At 40.9% G+C, this 16549-nt stretch overlaps 1 protein-coding gene across 5 annotated transcripts in view; it reads right to left on the reverse strand.

Annotated features, from left to right (window-relative positions):
• Nucleotides 1–3943: 3943 nt before the first annotated feature.
• Nucleotides 3944–16549, reverse strand: part of GAPVD1 (GTPase activating protein and VPS9 domains 1) — an 86256-nt gene continuing 73650 nt past the window's right edge. For all 5 annotated transcript variants that reach the window (XM_008569966.1, XM_008569963.1, XM_008569965.1 and 2 more), the window contains 8 exons: nucleotides 16334–16463; nucleotides 14528–14637; nucleotides 14057–14216; nucleotides 12973–13160; nucleotides 12282–12495; nucleotides 10428–10500; nucleotides 9230–9427; nucleotides 3944–7999 (listed from right to left, as the gene is read on the reverse strand). In XM_008569966.1, the coding sequence (XP_008568188.1) occupies nucleotides 7859–7999; nucleotides 9230–9427; nucleotides 10428–10500; nucleotides 12282–12495; nucleotides 12973–13160; nucleotides 14057–14216; nucleotides 14528–14637; nucleotides 16334–16463 (1214 nt within the window). In that variant the 3' untranslated portion in view covers nucleotides 3944–7858. The remainder of the gene's footprint in view (nucleotides 8000–9229; nucleotides 9428–10427; nucleotides 10501–12281; nucleotides 12496–12972; nucleotides 13161–14056; nucleotides 14217–14527; nucleotides 14638–16333; nucleotides 16464–16549) is intronic.

Consider the following 16549-nt stretch of genomic DNA (forward strand, 5'->3'; position numbering starts at 1 on the left):
CGGGAGGGGCGCCCGGCGCTGCAGGGAAAGGGGCGCGGGGCCCGGCCCAGGGCACGGGCGAGGGGCGCGGTGTCTCCCCAGAGGCCGTGGAGGTGCGGGGGGCAGAGCCCCTGTCGCGGCAAGAGGGATACTGTCTGCCCCTCATCCACCCCCTCTGCAAACATCTGGGGACAGCTACAATTTGCGTGCATGCCGTCCCCAAGGAGAGCACAGGCTTCAGGGAAATCCCTGCTGTGCAGAGGGGTAGAGACGGAGTGAGATCTCACCGGGGAGGGAGGGAAGGAGGCAGGATGTGGGTTTCTGCCACCAAGGACCATTCGAAGGGGTAGGAGTGGGGGGAGGGCACAGCTTAGTGGCAGGTAAAGCATGGCACTTTGGGGTAACGGTGACAGTTTGAGGGGCTGGTGTGGAGCTGGAGGGCAAGGTAAGGGACAGAGGCATGTGGCCGAAGAGGCAGACTGGAACCCAAACGGGAAAGAGAAGATTTTGTCCGAAGAGGAATCTGACCAGACTTGGTTGATTCTAAGGCGGACGTGATAGGGAGGGGGGACATGGCTGTGGCAGCAGAGGCAAGTTCAAGAGACGTTTCCTCAGGACCCCTCAAGACGTCCGGGTGCCCCAGGGACTGGGCAGTGGAGAAGAAAGGCTGGGAAAGGGGTGAGGGGATGACGAGAGGTGGGATGGGGCAAGGCACTTAAGGATTAAAGAGTCCAAACCCAGAAAGGTATAAAGTTTCAGAAATTATTTCACTGTAGTCATTATTGGTGACCATAGCAGAATGGAACTTGTGCTAACAACTGAGCCTTATAGTTCAATACGGGTTCTCTGAGTGACTTCTCTGCGCAGACAGAGGTGGTCCGCGTGTGCCTGGACAGGAGAGCATGGCCGGCACTGGGCCACCCGCAGAGAGTGCACGGCTGTGTCTTTCAGCCCCGATACACATTTGTGTCCACTGGCAAGGCTCTCAAGTTTCCCCAAGTCAGCTCAGTGGACAGCCTCTCCCATTAGGGGTTCCACACACCCACCGTACTCCTAGCAGCCTGTAATTTCACTGCACTTTGACCACATCTGTGATTTAAATGCTAGCACAGGAGACGGATTTCAAGATTTTACATGAGACTGCAAGGGTTCAGTGAAGCAATATGGCCCAAATCAGGAGACACCCTTCAAAGAAGTTGTCACTTGCCTTAGGTCTGGTCAGTGGCAGAGCTCAAGTTACAACCGTCTTCAGGTTCCGGAACCTGGCACTACAACCATACACCACTTGAAACCCGTGGCTTTTCAGTAAGTGGCAGGAGTGACCCAGGAGGGAAGACACCTCTTCAGGCTCACTGGTGTGGCCCACCTTTGCTATGGAGGTGCTTGCTGGTGGGCATCACTGATGACACTGTGCTAGGACAGCCCTCAGCACCTTCCCTTCCCATCATCTGTCCCTTTCCTGTGCACTCATCTCCATCGGCCTGGCTCATTTGCAACTTACTACCCCTAAGCAGCAGCAGGCGCAGCCTCACCTGTCACCATCAGTCACAAGAGAAGGAAAGGAGGGCGGTCAGTAATACAGATGTAAGGTGGGGGCTGGCCGGTTAGCTCACTTGGTTAGAGCATGGTGCTGGTAACACCAAGGTCAAGGGGTTCGGATCCCCGTACCAGCCAGCTGCCAACTGCGGGAAAAAAAAAAAAAGATTGTATGGTGGGGCAGAGGGAGGTAAGTAATTCCAGGAGTGGGCATCCACATACTGCCTGTGGGCAGCAGTAACGAGAGAGGGAAAGCATGCTGCTGAAACATTCTCTCACAGCAAGGCAAGCCAGGCTGCACTTGGGGAGCAAAAGTCAAGTCAGAGGCCAAGGGCTGCTGCAACCAGTGCTGTTATTTTATGTGGGACATCCAGTTTTGAAGAGACACAAAACACAACCCAAATGAAACAGCCATTCTAAAAGCTTAAGCAGAGGAATATTAGACAAAAGATAATTTTCATACAGAAATTTGGGTATGTCGTTGAACACAACAACCCTCTGGAGATGTTTAGCAATTTGAGGTTAGGGAAACAGACAGCATTACATAACCAGGCAGATTATGAGTAAACACTTGGAGGCTGCCCAGTTAGCTCAGTTGGTTAGAGCACAGCCTTATAACCCCAAGATTTGGATCCCTGTACCCGCCAGCTGCCAAAAACAAAACAAACAAAAAAACACTTGGATTTAAGCATATAAAAAGAGCTACCCTTAAAGGGCAAATTGGACCGGCTGTCAGGCAAGAAAGAGTTCTCATACTTTGAAAGGGCCTTCTCCCATTCATACCAATTACCTTTGTGGGATGTGGAGTCAAGTGGATCGCAAGTTTTAGCGAGTAAGAGCCAGATGTGGAGCTAGCTAGGAATGCAGATTCCTGGGATCATATCAAGAAATTGGTTCAGTGGGTACAGGGTGGGGTCGCGCATCTGCAGTTTTATGAACACATCCGGTGGACAATGCAGGTAGGTGGGTTCACGCCTGATGGATGCTGGCACTCCTGGCGCTTCTCAAACTTCCCTGAGAGGAAGCGCCACCTGGAGGACTTACTCGTTCCATCCCCTGTGGACTCTGATAGAGCAACAAGAACACCAGGTGATTCTCAACATGTAGGTTTGGGTTTGGGAAACAATGGTTTATAGTAGAACTCCCCAGAGCACTTAAAAATGGACCAATTCCTTGGCCCCACCCCGAGAGATTATAATTAATTTGGTCAGTGCGGGTCAGAGCAGATCCCTAGACTGAATTAAACAGGGATTAGTGATAAGAAATGTCAGCAGCTATGTATGTCTATCCACAGCCCTGGTCACAAAACTTTTGTCAAAACTACAGATTAGGAGGGCTAAGGAAAGCTGAAGTGAAAATGTCCTAGTTTTTAAAAATCACATTGGATATTCTTCACAGGAACATAAAAATTCATGCTTTTGGCCAGCAGTATGGCTGAATTCCTAGTTAACAGAAATAAGATTACCACCGTTTTCATGTTGTCTACAACAGGTCCAATAACGGAACTGAGAGCTATTCCTGTTTTAGCAAAAAACATTGGAGATGTTTTCTGGATCCCCACAACCAGAAATTTTCCAGCTACTCTGGTTCTGTGGTCATTTTTTAAAAAAGTCTATGAACTACATTTTGCTACACTAAGTGGATGGAAAGGATCCTTCTGGCATGAAATGACTGAAGCAAAAGCTCTTCACTGAATGCTTCAATCTTTAGGAAGAGGACACATTTACAGCCCAGGGGAGCTCTGGACCTGGTTCACGGTACAGGACCGCCATCTACTTACAGCAGTCCTACAGGCAGGCCTATCTAAGCACTGTCATCAGCTCAGCATCCTTTGAGGAAAAGCTACAGAGCCACTGACTTGGAGAGAAGGTTCAGTGGGTACCAACATAACAGAAGTCCAAGAGACATACGTAATTCCAAGTTGAAGTCTATTTTCAGTTCTAGGCAAGTCATAACACTCATCTTAATAATGAACAGACTGAATGAATACTGAACCCTAAGTAAGTTTTAAATGTTTCCTTCTAAATGAAGTGCAATCAATATAGGGAAAGCACTTGTTCATGAGTGAGGGAAGCCTAAAGAGTGAGCTTGCCTCTGCAAGCTAGGGCTCCATGTCCAACAGTCACTTCTCTCCGCTGAAAAGATTAACAAAGGCTTCCGTGAACCTAACAGAACTGAGGCTGATTGAATCGCTATTAAATACAGGGTTCAGAGAGGAACTGTGTTAAAACAGTAGATGTTCGCCATCTCATTAGTGACTGCTGGATCGTTCTAGTTCCTTCCTGTACCTCACTTAACAAATATGCTTAGACATTCAGATGAAAAAGATGAGTGGATTCATGGAGAACATCAGTAACATTCAAGAAGTCAAATTAGTTTTTAGAAATGCTTCTGAACACAAAATAGGTGACGGAAACATAAAACCCAGTGAAGTAAACTGCTCTCCCTTTTTAATCAGTTTTACAGAATTTCACACATTAGTAATCACATTAGGAGACAGGATGAGTTTCCTCTACACATACAAGATTGTGCAAGCTCATCAATTGAGGCTTATATAAAGGTTTCATCAGTTTCAAGAGGAGAGGCAGTACAGAGCTCTTTAATACAGGCGAAGCACAAGAAGAATACGGTAGACAAGACAGAATGTTAACTCGGCAGAGATAAATTCTTAAGGCATGTGGCCCCTGCCCACACTGTCTGCCATTACCCAAGTCGAGGGGACTTCCTCTCTCTTGAATTTAACCTCTACTGAGCACAGGCCTACGGGACACGGCAGCTCCGTGGTGACTCTGCAGCTCAATGACAACCTTAACTCTAAAGCAAACTGTGTCTTCATTTCTCCAGGTGTTCTCAAGAGTAGTAAAGCTATTCCAGGTCATCCTACACGTCTTAAGTAACCTACATTCTAAAATATTTTAAGTAATTATTAATCTGGCAAAGTTCTCAAGCATTTTGGCATTTAAAATATTTCAAACATTTCATCACTATTAATCCACTTACTTAAAATTCTTTGAACTTTAAGATTTTTTTGATCCCCCCCGCACCAAAATTACAGCAATTACATACAGAATAAACTCAACTTAAAAGAACAACAAAGAGGGAAAACATAGACTTTTCCTTGAAGAAACAAAGCAGGAATGGAGAGGCAGGAAGAGAGAAAGTTGAGGACAGACCAATCAAGGAGGCTAACTCCACAGCGTTTCTGTCACGTCCTCGCAGCCCACTAATAATTTTGAGCAAGTGTGTTCCTACTTCTCCTCTTTACACCCAATCACATCAGAGAAAGAAATTTTTAAAGTTCTCATATTTAAAACACTTTTACTTGGCCCAAACTGGAGTTCCCATGACAAGCAATAGGAAAAAGGCGGCCTGCTCCAGCACGCACAGCCGGCTGCAGAGTCTTTGGGCAAGAACGCCGCCTCCCTGCTGTTCGGGCTGGGTTTTTGTTCTCTTGCTCATGCACCTCAGGAACATGTATTTGTAAAGTCCACTTTAAATAAAGGCTTTCAGGACACAACAGGAAGAAAAAACAAAAAAAACCCACATGCATCGCATCTATTTTCAATCTCCCAGAAAGCCTAATTCTCTTACTATGGCAATTTATTATCTGTACAAAAAGGCTTTCATAAACAGGTTTTTATAAAGAAAAAGCAGAATAAAGCAATTACTGTGGCTGAGATTTTACCTAAACACAAGAAAGAGAACAAAATGTTTACCAGGCTTTTTAAAAAATAATTTTACAAGGAAAGACAATCTTCAATCTGTATTTCTATTACTTCCAGAAGCAGAGTATTACTACAAAACACAAACTGATTTTTCTTTTCCTTAGAGAGGTTAATTCCACAAGATTCCAGTGAGCGGAGCCACTATCTCCCCATTTAACATCCATTCACACTGTAAATTCTGTGCAATAATCGGTGGCTACCAAATGCTTCCCAGGGGTGATTTTGTACTCTTGCACTAATCCTTCATGTAAAACAAGTACTGGAAGGAAGTGTATGTAGTAAGAAACATTTGAAGAACAACTATTTCTCTTTCCTGAGAGAACGAACTCAAACTAACCCCATCTCACATACCACCACTGCCACAGATAGTGACTGAATCATAAATTCACAAATCAACACTGTGAGAAATCCTGCCATGAAATTAAACCAGTGGTGGTAATGCCGGAGTGGTCCCTGCTTCTGACAGTGTTCTCAGAGGGAAGCTCAGGTGGCCCTGGAGCTAGCTGCTGGGCTGCGCTTCTCTGCCAGCACCCACCTCCGTCTCAGAGGCGTCACCGATACCGAATCTCTGGGGTTCTACCCTCACCTCTGGCTCAGGCACCACAGAGCCCTGTTTCCTGCCTCCAGCGTAGCTCCACACCCCAAATCTACCACCTTCTCTTCCACAGAAAAGAGCCCTGGAGCAATGTCCACATCTTCATATTTATTTCCATAGTAGTAACATGGAATAGATTAGCAACCATTGTGGGGAAGAAATAATCTCTCATTGATTTGAGTTAAATCCCATAACAATGAATTTCAGCTACTCAAAGTCTTCAGTTAACATTTATTGAATCAAATACTGAAGTAAATGGACTCCCATCTAGGTCTCAGAAATCATGTCGCGCAGTTTGTCTTGTGATGTATGTGTGATGAGATTTGACTCCTAGTACCTAGGCAAGCTTGACAGTGACAGCATGAAGCACATGACTCTGGTACATGGACTTCTTGACCTAACATTCAAAAGGACATTTCATAGTACTAGTTTAAGTTTGATCTCTCCCTAAAAGGTAGAAACCACATCCCACACTCCTATGCAATTTGTTATTTTGGTATTTTAAAATAAATGAATGAGAAGAGGTGGAGGCATAAAGAAAATCCAGCTTCTTTAGGCATTAGGAGACACATAGGGAGAGGGAGCAGGCAGACTCTGTATTCATCTGCTCGAGGTTATTTGTCATAACTCCCTTCAAAAATGTCTGGAAATGCCACCAACAACGAGGGACCCAAAGTAGGAGACTGTGTTAAAAAAAGCAGCTAAACATATTTAGGAAACATACAACGTGAAACCAGTCAGTGATGGCCTACCTACAAGATTTGTGCTTGAAGCTTTGGTGTGCCTCCATGGCCAATTTCTCAGGCAAAAAACCCATTCCTCATTAATTAATGATGTACAATGCAAATCAAACTACTGAAACATATCCTTTTTTTCAGAAGAGGGAAATAAAGGCACAGAAACCTGACAAAATATATTTTTTCCATAAGAATAATATGGTTGATTAAAATAGTTTATCACTAGTAAAACTTGTATCACTAGAGCAGACAATACAAATTAGTTTTTTAAAAAATGACATTCACTGAATTCCTGGTCTGTGCATTCAATGTGAATAATCATCAAAAATATATTACAATTAAAGGTTTGTAAGGAGCTCTGTTGGGGGTTTCTACGTTATATTTAGTATTTCAGATGAGAAGTACCACAATAAAGTATTTATCTACTGTTCCTTTTTACACAATGTATGGTAACTAAAGAGTCTATCTCCTACGTGCAGGCTCAAAAACTTCCGTGGTGAGATGTCTAAGGACTTACTCAATGAATTTTCTACTGATCAAAGGCAGCCCTGCATATCAAACTCCACACCTAGAAAGTTCAATAAACTGTATTACCACTTTAATAAATATTTCTGTGTATGTATTTTTTGTTTTCTGCTTTTAAGCTTAGCTTAAATTTTGTCAAGGAAACAATTTCACAAGAGGGTATGTCACAACCTACTATCAGCATTTTCCTTGTTTATTAGAATCTGAAGATGTCCATATTACATCAAATATAAATATATATTATATTTACATTTCCTTCTTAGCTTTTCAATTTAGATGAGTGTATTTATAGATAATGCCACTAATACACCACTATTATAATCCTCAGTGCAACTGGTATTTTTCTTCCATTAGATGCATATAAGATAAAGATAGCATCTTAAAAGAGATGTACTATTCTTTTTAAAAATAAAATAAAATAATGGGTATCCATGAATGGAGGTCTAGGAATTTTCTAAGAGATTTTGTTCTGTTTTTTAATATTTTAAAATACCTAAAAAAAAAATGTGGTCCCTTTTTGCAGTACTATTCTCCACTTGGGGATGAGAAAATAAAATATGCAATTCAGAAAGGAAAAGAGCCCAAAGAAAAGAGAACCTGCTTGTTAGCTCACTAATTTGTTTAGTAAAGATTTGTTTTAAAATGTCTGAATGCTGTACAATATTATACAAAAACTATCTTCAGCCTTTAAAACAGCTGGCACATCTTCTAAGAGATCTGTTTGCCCAACAGTCTGCTGACTTGGTGGGCCGTGGTCTTGGTCACTTTCGGTCATCGATGGTTTTAATGAATTCTACTGCTGCTGTGAACTGCATCCACCAATAGGACTCCTCTCCAGTCAGACAACTGGCATAAAAGCTACTGATATATTGAACAGTGGACAGCAAACAAGGTGGATTTGCCTAGAAAAATGAAAAATAGGGGTCAATTACTCAGACATATAGCTCTGACTATCATTTAAATATTCTTCAAATGTTTTTCTGTGAAAAGAGATACCAGTCCTTTTGAAAATAACCCCAAAATTATTTTTCAGAAGTAATCTGTAAACCCTAGCTACTATGAGTAGCAACAGTATATTAAAAAGGCAACCCAGGTTCTAACCCTACCTGACTATCTAGAGCTTTCTATCCTTGCAAGTCACTTAACCTCACTGGTCCCTGAGGAGGCTGAATTAATCTCAGCGCTCTCACTCAACATACCAGGACTCCAGAATGTTAGATAAGGACATAAATGCTGTAGGCCAATTGAGTTACATCTGATTATTAAATTTGGGTAGAATAAGCTGAGAAAGAAAAAACTAAAAAAGATAATACGCAATAATATTGCAAGAGATAACACATCACCTTCTTCATGTGGAGAGAAAGAACCCAGGTTGTTAAATTATTAGGAGGACAAGATAAAGCCCTTTCCTTAAAACTAGCTTAAACTGGCTCTACATAGGGTATAGAGCTATGGTGACTGAGTGTATGGTTTTTCTCTGAGACAAGAGTTCAGATGGCAGAAATATCACAAACACTAAGAATTACTAGATATATGTCAAACGTACTTTAGACATCAACGGCTGGGCTGAGCTGACTGGAACACACAGTAGTCAGTTAGTGGCTGTGTGCACCCAAACTGCATGGTCATCCTCAAAATGTTCAGAACAAGCCATTTAAATGATGAAAATTTAAAGTCAAAGAAGGATAAGAAATGTCAGTACTTTTAAAAATAATATACTACAATTACAAAATAAGCTAAAAGAGAGGAGAGATGATTGGTAAATTTGGTGGTCTATATGACAAGTACTACAAAGAATTTAATGTAAAAGAAGATGCATGGTAAAAGCACAATAAAAAAAAACCTCCCTTCATTCATCCATTCAATAATTATATACCGAGCCCCAACCAAGAACTTCAAGCACTGTGTTAAAAGCCGAAAATGTTCATCTAGGAATCTAGTCTTCCCATCCTTTCTTTTGAAAACCCTAACATCTAGACAGAACAAATCCTGACATTCGACCCTTCCTTGTTGGGTAATACACAGCTTGACATGTGGAAAAGAGCCAAGGTCTCTAACATCATGTGAAGTCCTGTGCCACCCTGCTCAGAATGCCACATAAACTCTTTAACTGACAGTAGTAAGGGGCCCACCTTTATCAACACAAACACCAACACAGGGACAAAGTCATCTGCTCCAGGGACAGAGTCCTCGTTGGCCAGGCTCAGGAGGTTCATAATCGTAGAGCACATTCTCAGGATGCATTGCACTTTGTCCCGGGGGGTTTTGTAAGCACTTATTGTCCTGATTTCTGATTGTGCAGATGGCCACGGTGCCTCCCGAAGATAAACCTAAGTGACAGCACAGACAATATAGAGATCCTGAATCCAATGACAACCCCAGGCAGCAACCACTACAACCTCCACATCAGGAAGCAGAGGTTACCCTGGTGGTTGCTTTTTCCTTTCTTCAGTAAAGCCATATTGCAGTTCTTTCCCCTTCCACCCAGGATTAAAGCTTAATTTTTAAACTTTGGAATAATTTGCTATGCATTTTAAAATAGAGCATCCCAGATATCCATCAATAGAGAAAGGACATACAGTAACACAGAACCTAGAATTCATAAAATTTCAAACAATTATCTTTCTTAAATAGCTAGAATGGAACTTTCCTACATTTAGTAGCTGATTCCAAAAGCATAAACAAGCTACTAAAAGAGAATAATTTAAAAATTAGTATGTACCCTGTTGTTGTAGTTCTAGAAATAATAGATTCAAAAAAAATCAATTAAAAATTATATGCCAATTAAAGTTTCATTAGTGGGAATTTTACTAAAAACCACCAGAAAGCTCAAATACCTAAAATTTACCTGTTTTCTTATTTTATAAGAGATATATGACAAGTAAAAGTGCTAATATCAATAGCTAAAAGATAATTTGAGGTCACATTCAGATTCAATGATCTCTCTTGGAACTGCAGTTCTCACACTCTTTGGAGTGCCACCAGCCCCTTCTTCAAATGTGACATTTCTGCAGAAACTTGTCTACAAAAGCATCAAAGGAGAGTGCTGCCCCAGGACCGCAGGGCTGGGGCCAAGTGGCTTGGGGGGGGTGCTCTTTCCTGCTTGCTGGCTCTCCTTCCTTTCCACTACCGAGGGGCCCCTTTGAGTGCCAGGGAATTTTAACCCCTGCAAGCACCTTCAGGAACTTTACAATTAGACTAAATTACATCTAGTGCAAATGGTGTATTATATTTTATCATATTCCAGTTCCTTGAAAAAGTAGCAACATGTATGCAGTATACTGTACAGCGTTTAGTTTATATCACCCATGCTACAAAAACCTGTATTACCTCTGGTATCTGAAGAGCTCTGTGATTTGCAGTCACAACTTTAGACAATCTCTGGATATGTTCATGAAGAACCCTGAAAACCCCCCAAAATACATATGTAAATATACATTTCAGAAAACAAGGTACACAGATAGTGATAATTGATTTTCTCAAAACATTTAGAACATTTTAGACATTTCTAGATATAAATTACAATTACAGTTCAGACTATCTATTAGCTATAAGTATTCTTTCTTGTCAAAAAAGGCTCATGTTTAGGATCTATTTGAAATGCTGAGTGAGCCAAGGGGATGCAGGGAGAGCAGGCAAGTCCTTCTATCCTGGACTATGACAGCATGCCAAGGGAGAAAGGAAAAGAGCCCTTAGCCTAGGAGCTGCTTGGACACAGTATTTAGTAAAGTAGAGGAAAAGGTAGTGATAAAAAAAAGTGAGAGGTAGGAGAGAGATCAAAACCAGAAACAAACACAAGAGGTCAGTAGCAGGGACACTGTGTTAACTAGCTCTCCACACTCTAGAAAGCCTGTAGAGATGCCGTGGAGGAGCAGGTAGGAATAAAGTTGCTCTTTGCAAGAAATACAGTTTGAACATCCCCATTCTTTATCCCATGCATGAAGGCAGAAACTGGTATGCTCTGGAGAGAAAATGGGCCCCATTTGGTGAATCAAGTACAGAAAAAGGAGTGGGCTAAAAACCTCTGAGACTATGAACAAATGAGGGAGGCAGGGTGGAAGAATCCTAACCCATTTGACAGGAAAGTGACTTCTCTCAAATGTACATGCAAGATCTTAACATTTCCATTTTAAAAATCTTATATATTCCATTAATAACCCACCCTGTGATCCTAATACACGAACTCCTTGACAGTCATTGGCACAGTAAGCCACTGTTGCTGCTAGGAAGCATGGTGACAACTTCAACATGTTTGGGGCAGAAACGGAGTTGTGAAGCAGTGCTCAAGAAAACACAGATGAGGAAACGTAGAAATGATAAATCCTCAACAGTCTACCCAATAATAACCAATGTTACAATTCCAGTTTTTTCAAACAGCTTCACTGAGATATAACTCACAATACCATATAATTCCAGAATTTTTTGATATTCAAATACACAACTATTTATTCCTAATAAATATATAATGAGCATATATTAGAAGCCACGCACTGTGCTTGATGCTGGGACAGAGTGGTGAATAAAGCATCATTTCTTGCTCTTTTGAACAGAACCACCCAGTGGGGGAGAGAGCATTCATCAAATGATCGCACAAACCAGTGATCAAGAACAGGGAGAATTTTGCCCCCCCAAGGGACATCTGGCAGTGTCTGGAGACATTTTTGGTTGTCGCAATTGGTGGGGTGCTGCTGGCATCTAGTGGGTAGAGGCCAGGATGCTGTTAAACATCCTACGATGCACAGGACAGTCCCACATCAAAGAACTGTCTGGCACCAAATGCCAACAGAGCTGGGTTGAGAAACCATGACTCAAACAAATGTCAAATGGTGATGCTGGAGAAAGAGGCACAGGCCTAACAGGATTTAACCTAGTCAGGAAAGACTTCCCCAAGGAAGTGATGATCTGAAATCAAGATATGAAGGATAAAAGTTAATCATATGAAGAAGGAAGGGAAGAACATTTGAGGCAGAGAAAACAGCAGTGCTTCTCAAAAAAATATCCTTTCCAATTCATATTTTTTCCAGCCCGACTGCCCACATCCCTGAAATTCTTTTTGATTGTGTAACCCTGATGGGTGAGAAATGGTAACTGATGCATTTCCTTTCACTATTAGATACTAAGTCGCATGTATTCCCTAAAATATGAGGCTGAGATATCCCTACACAGTCCAACACACACACTCACTGGTCACGAAGTATGTCTCCATCCTGATTAGGGTAGAAAGCTAGCTTGAAAATCCGATTCATCACACTTCGTTCAATGGCCAGCTGAGCATCCTGAAGCTGCTCTTCACTCGCATTTTGCCATATGACGTCCTGGGCCATCGCGCCATAAAGAAACTGCAGAAAATCTTCTACCTGAGCAGTTTTATCATCAGCTGCTGTGAGTTTCTGAAAGTCTCCAATGCAAAAAATAATTTTTTATATACACTATCTGAATAATTTTAAAAAGGAAATCACTGAAATCATTTTAATTACTAGCTATGCAGACACCGTGATCTTTAAGTGAAGTAGCTGGGTGTGGTTTATTTTAGAATATGCAGCCACATCATTAAAATCAGGAGAAAGTGAGAAATATGTAAAAGCTTAAGTGCAAGGAGTTTGTAATAAAAATGATATGTTTTGTTTTTGAAAAAATGAGAAAAATTGTGTGGATCCAAAAATTTACCAATTTCCCCAATTTTTTAAACTATAGATATTCAATTTAGGAGAAAAATGCAATTTACTGGTTTGACATCAAAGTTTAATTATTAAAAATCCATAAAAGGAACTGTTTTAAGGCACGCAGGTACTTAAGCAAATTGGCAACACAAAATAAAATTTCCAAATTTTCCCAATAATATCCAGTTGATATTGATCTAAAGGTATTTAGTTACCTTGAATGAATTCCCTGATCTTCTTTTCTTTGCTCTCAAGCAGTAGCCTCACACAGACAGTGGTAAAGTATCGATTGGCCACCTCTTTGTCCCGCAAAACCCTTTGCAATAGCCTCTCCAGGTGAGCCTGTGTGGTCTGTAGTCCTTGTCGACAACGAGTGAGATAAGCAATATATGGGGCTCTTTTCCTAAGAGGAAAAATACATTGCAGGACATCAGATATATACCGTGAACACTTTCTCTGGAGACTAAGAGTCCTAATTTTTCATATAAAAAACAAAATTACTTCATAGACTCTGGTTTTACAAATTGGCACGTCAAGCCACAGACAACTCTCTTGGGGACTAATCATGCTGCCAGATCGAGGAATGGAATCATTCTGCATGTTTGTGAAGAATATCATCTATGAGCTAAACACTTAGCTACCTAAGTCACTAAATGTTACCAAGTCCCTTCGCATACTTGGTCTATTTTATTTTGGAACACGGTCTCCACACTGGTAGGACCTCATACTTAACAGGAAATTAACCACTACAGAAGACTAAAAATACAACAAAATATAGGTTGTATAGGTCATTAAACATTCCCCATCAATGATTTGCTTATAGTCTAGATGTAACAATCATTAGAGTGCTCATTCATTAAGTTTTGAAGCCTCGTCAGTGCCTAAGCATCTCAGTTACATTTTTCTCCATAACCATTTAGCAAGGGACTGGCAGCAGAAGCAAGCAGCAATTCCTATGGTTACTCCTGCTTCTCTGGTCCAGGAAAGCAGTCTTTCCTATCACCCCTAAAAAAGGGAAAATGATAACCAAGTTATCCTGGCCTCACAATATAGGCATACCTCTTTACCTGCTTTTGTGTAATACTGAAGTAAACTGCATTTCTCTATTAGTAAGAGCTGCTCATTTATAACTACTTTTCTGGACTAAATAACCAAATGTGTTGCTTGGAAATCTATATCCAGGTAAATATAGCCAAGCACTCTCTAGTAAGCCTAGATTCATTTCCATAATAAAGACCAAAAAGAAAAGACTTCCAGCTGAAAATCAGGTTTACAAGCTGAACAGGCTGGGTACATTACCTGTAGTCCTCAGCAATAGATGCCAGCAGTTTCCTACAAGTCCTATTATCAAAACGGCACACACAACGCATTGTTTCTTGAAGTTGAGCCATTAAGTTCTTATCTTGTAAATTAATTGCTTCGGCTATTTGAACTTTTAAAAAGCAAACAATTTCATTGTCTAAATAAAAAAATAAGAATTCTGTTATTATGGAGAATGTCCATGGGCTTACATAAGCTGTATGGAACCTCTCAGCACTTCTATGTCAGTTCTGCTCTACCATGTATCATGACAACTAAGGTGTATTGCCAGTCCCCATTAGAAAATACTTTAATAAACCACCAATAATCAAAGTGCCCTTAGTGATACTAATATAAACATATTAAGTTGAACTCTATAGAAATGCTATACAGCTACAGTTGAATACTGGCAATTTCATAGGGTTCAACCTATAAATCTGCGAAAAAATAAACTATCCTACAGCAGCTTACCTTCTGGGTCTGTATGGTCTGGTAAACCATTCCTTGTTGAATGGGTTAGCACTGGGAAGGCAACAGAATCGGCAGAACAAAGAGCAAGCCGCAGTTTCTTTTTTGCATCTCTGAAGAATGAATAGAAAATACATTAATTTCTTTATTAAGATATGGTCACATTTTATGAAATTTACTATATAAATTAATATGCTAACTCAGGAATCAAATGTTCCATATGGTCATTAAAAAAAAAAAAAAAAGATTATTTTTAACTTTCTGACACTGCACTTAAAAGAACAGACTTTCTAATTATCCGAGGAGCAAAGTTATAAAAGTGCTCTGGGCAAGGACCACTCTGTATAGTCATCAGAATCAAACAGCAAGTCCTTTTTGACCCTTTATCATATGCTGAGTTCCCGGATAGGCACTACAAGGAAACTCAAAAAAGCATATCACACGAGAGGGTGGAGGGACCACAGAAGTCATGAGGACCACTCCAGCACCCAAATGAAGAATGCCTTCCACCACATCTCTTAAGAAGTGCCGATCCTGCTTCTGCCACCACCTGACAAGAAGCTCTCTCTATTGCTCTGCTGCTTGAAAGTTTTTTGTGTTGAGCCGAAATCTGCTTCCTCTTAACTTCCAGCTACTGAACCACCTATCATCACCTGCTGGTGTCACCCTCCACAACTATGCAGTTCTTCACACAGGGAGACATTGAGGAGTTTCTTTTATCTGCTAGTGCCTGTGACTCTTTCTGATTCTGTAGGGCACAGACCAAAACTTTAAAATGTTCAAATCTGCCATCTAAAGAGAGGAGTCTTACAGAACAGGCCAGCGTTTGCTCCTCCTCTGCAGGGCTATCACTTGTCCATCTCATCTGCCTAGCTCTGAATCTTTCCCTATCAGTTTTCTTCCTATAAAATGAGTAATTCAGAAATCAAGCTGAGAACATATAATATTCACCCATTAGGCAAAGACTCTTCTAAATGCATAATGGTAAAGTTACCTGATGAATTTAGCAAAGTAAGTCATGGCTGGAAAATAAAAATTATCTGCTGCTCTCCTTAATTTTACTGTAGGGAAAAAAATTATAAAGTTTCATAATATTTATAAATAAAATAATATGCTAATTAGAATTTGCTTTAAAATAATTGGGGGGAGGTAAGATGAAACAATATGGTCATGAGTTAGTAACTGCTGAGTCTGGGTATGTCATTGTACTCTATTTTTGTACCTGTTTGAAAATTTCTAGAGTAAAAAGTTAAGAGAGATGGGGGAGACTTCATAAGTCCACAAGGTATAACAGTGCTTTAAAACTGATGCTCCTTGTCTGAGAAGCAGACGTTCCTTATCAGACAAAGGCAAAAATTTCAGGATCCTAAAGTCATTTTCTTTCTAAAGCCCCATTAGAAACAGAGAGACCTGCCCAGGGAAGAAGGAGGATGACAAACTGAGAGGGCTCCAGCAGGTTTACTGGACACAGTGGTTTTTCAGGAGCTCCACAGCTGATTGAACTTTCTAACCACCTCTGTCCCCCCGACATTTCTCCCTCAGGCTGGTAGCTTGGCATGCACAGGGGCATTACAACTTGTTTTATTTAAGTTACTTATGTGGCTCCTTTGGGCATATGAGTTTTTTTAAATCTCTGAATTAAAGCATTTAGTATATTACATCCACAACTGAAGCAAAGTCTTATTTGGCATTTCATTCGTATCTCTCTGTTTTACACATTTAAGTGACAACACATCACTTGACTTGAAGTGACTGCAATGGTGATGAAAAGTCCAAACCCAAAAGTCCCAAATCTCATAAAAGAAATACCTGTAAGAGAAAGCTGAATCCTGAGGGTGGGCTGCTTGGCTCGCAGAGTCTGGGAGATCATCAGCTGAGATGTTCTGCAGTGTTTCATCACGAGGAGAATCACGTGCACTTTCGCCATCACCCATAACCTCTGAATAAAATCCACCGCCAAGAAAAGGATAACCAGGTTAATTTGGAATATCTGGCACTAGCAGGTATTCAGAGCAACTCAACAAT

Source organism: Galeopterus variegatus, unplaced genomic scaffold (genome assembly GCF_000696425.1).
Source record: "Galeopterus variegatus unplaced genomic scaffold, G_variegatus-3.0.2 Scaffold549, whole genome shotgun sequence".
Lineage (NCBI taxonomy): Eukaryota > Metazoa > Chordata > Mammalia > Dermoptera > Cynocephalidae > Galeopterus > Galeopterus variegatus.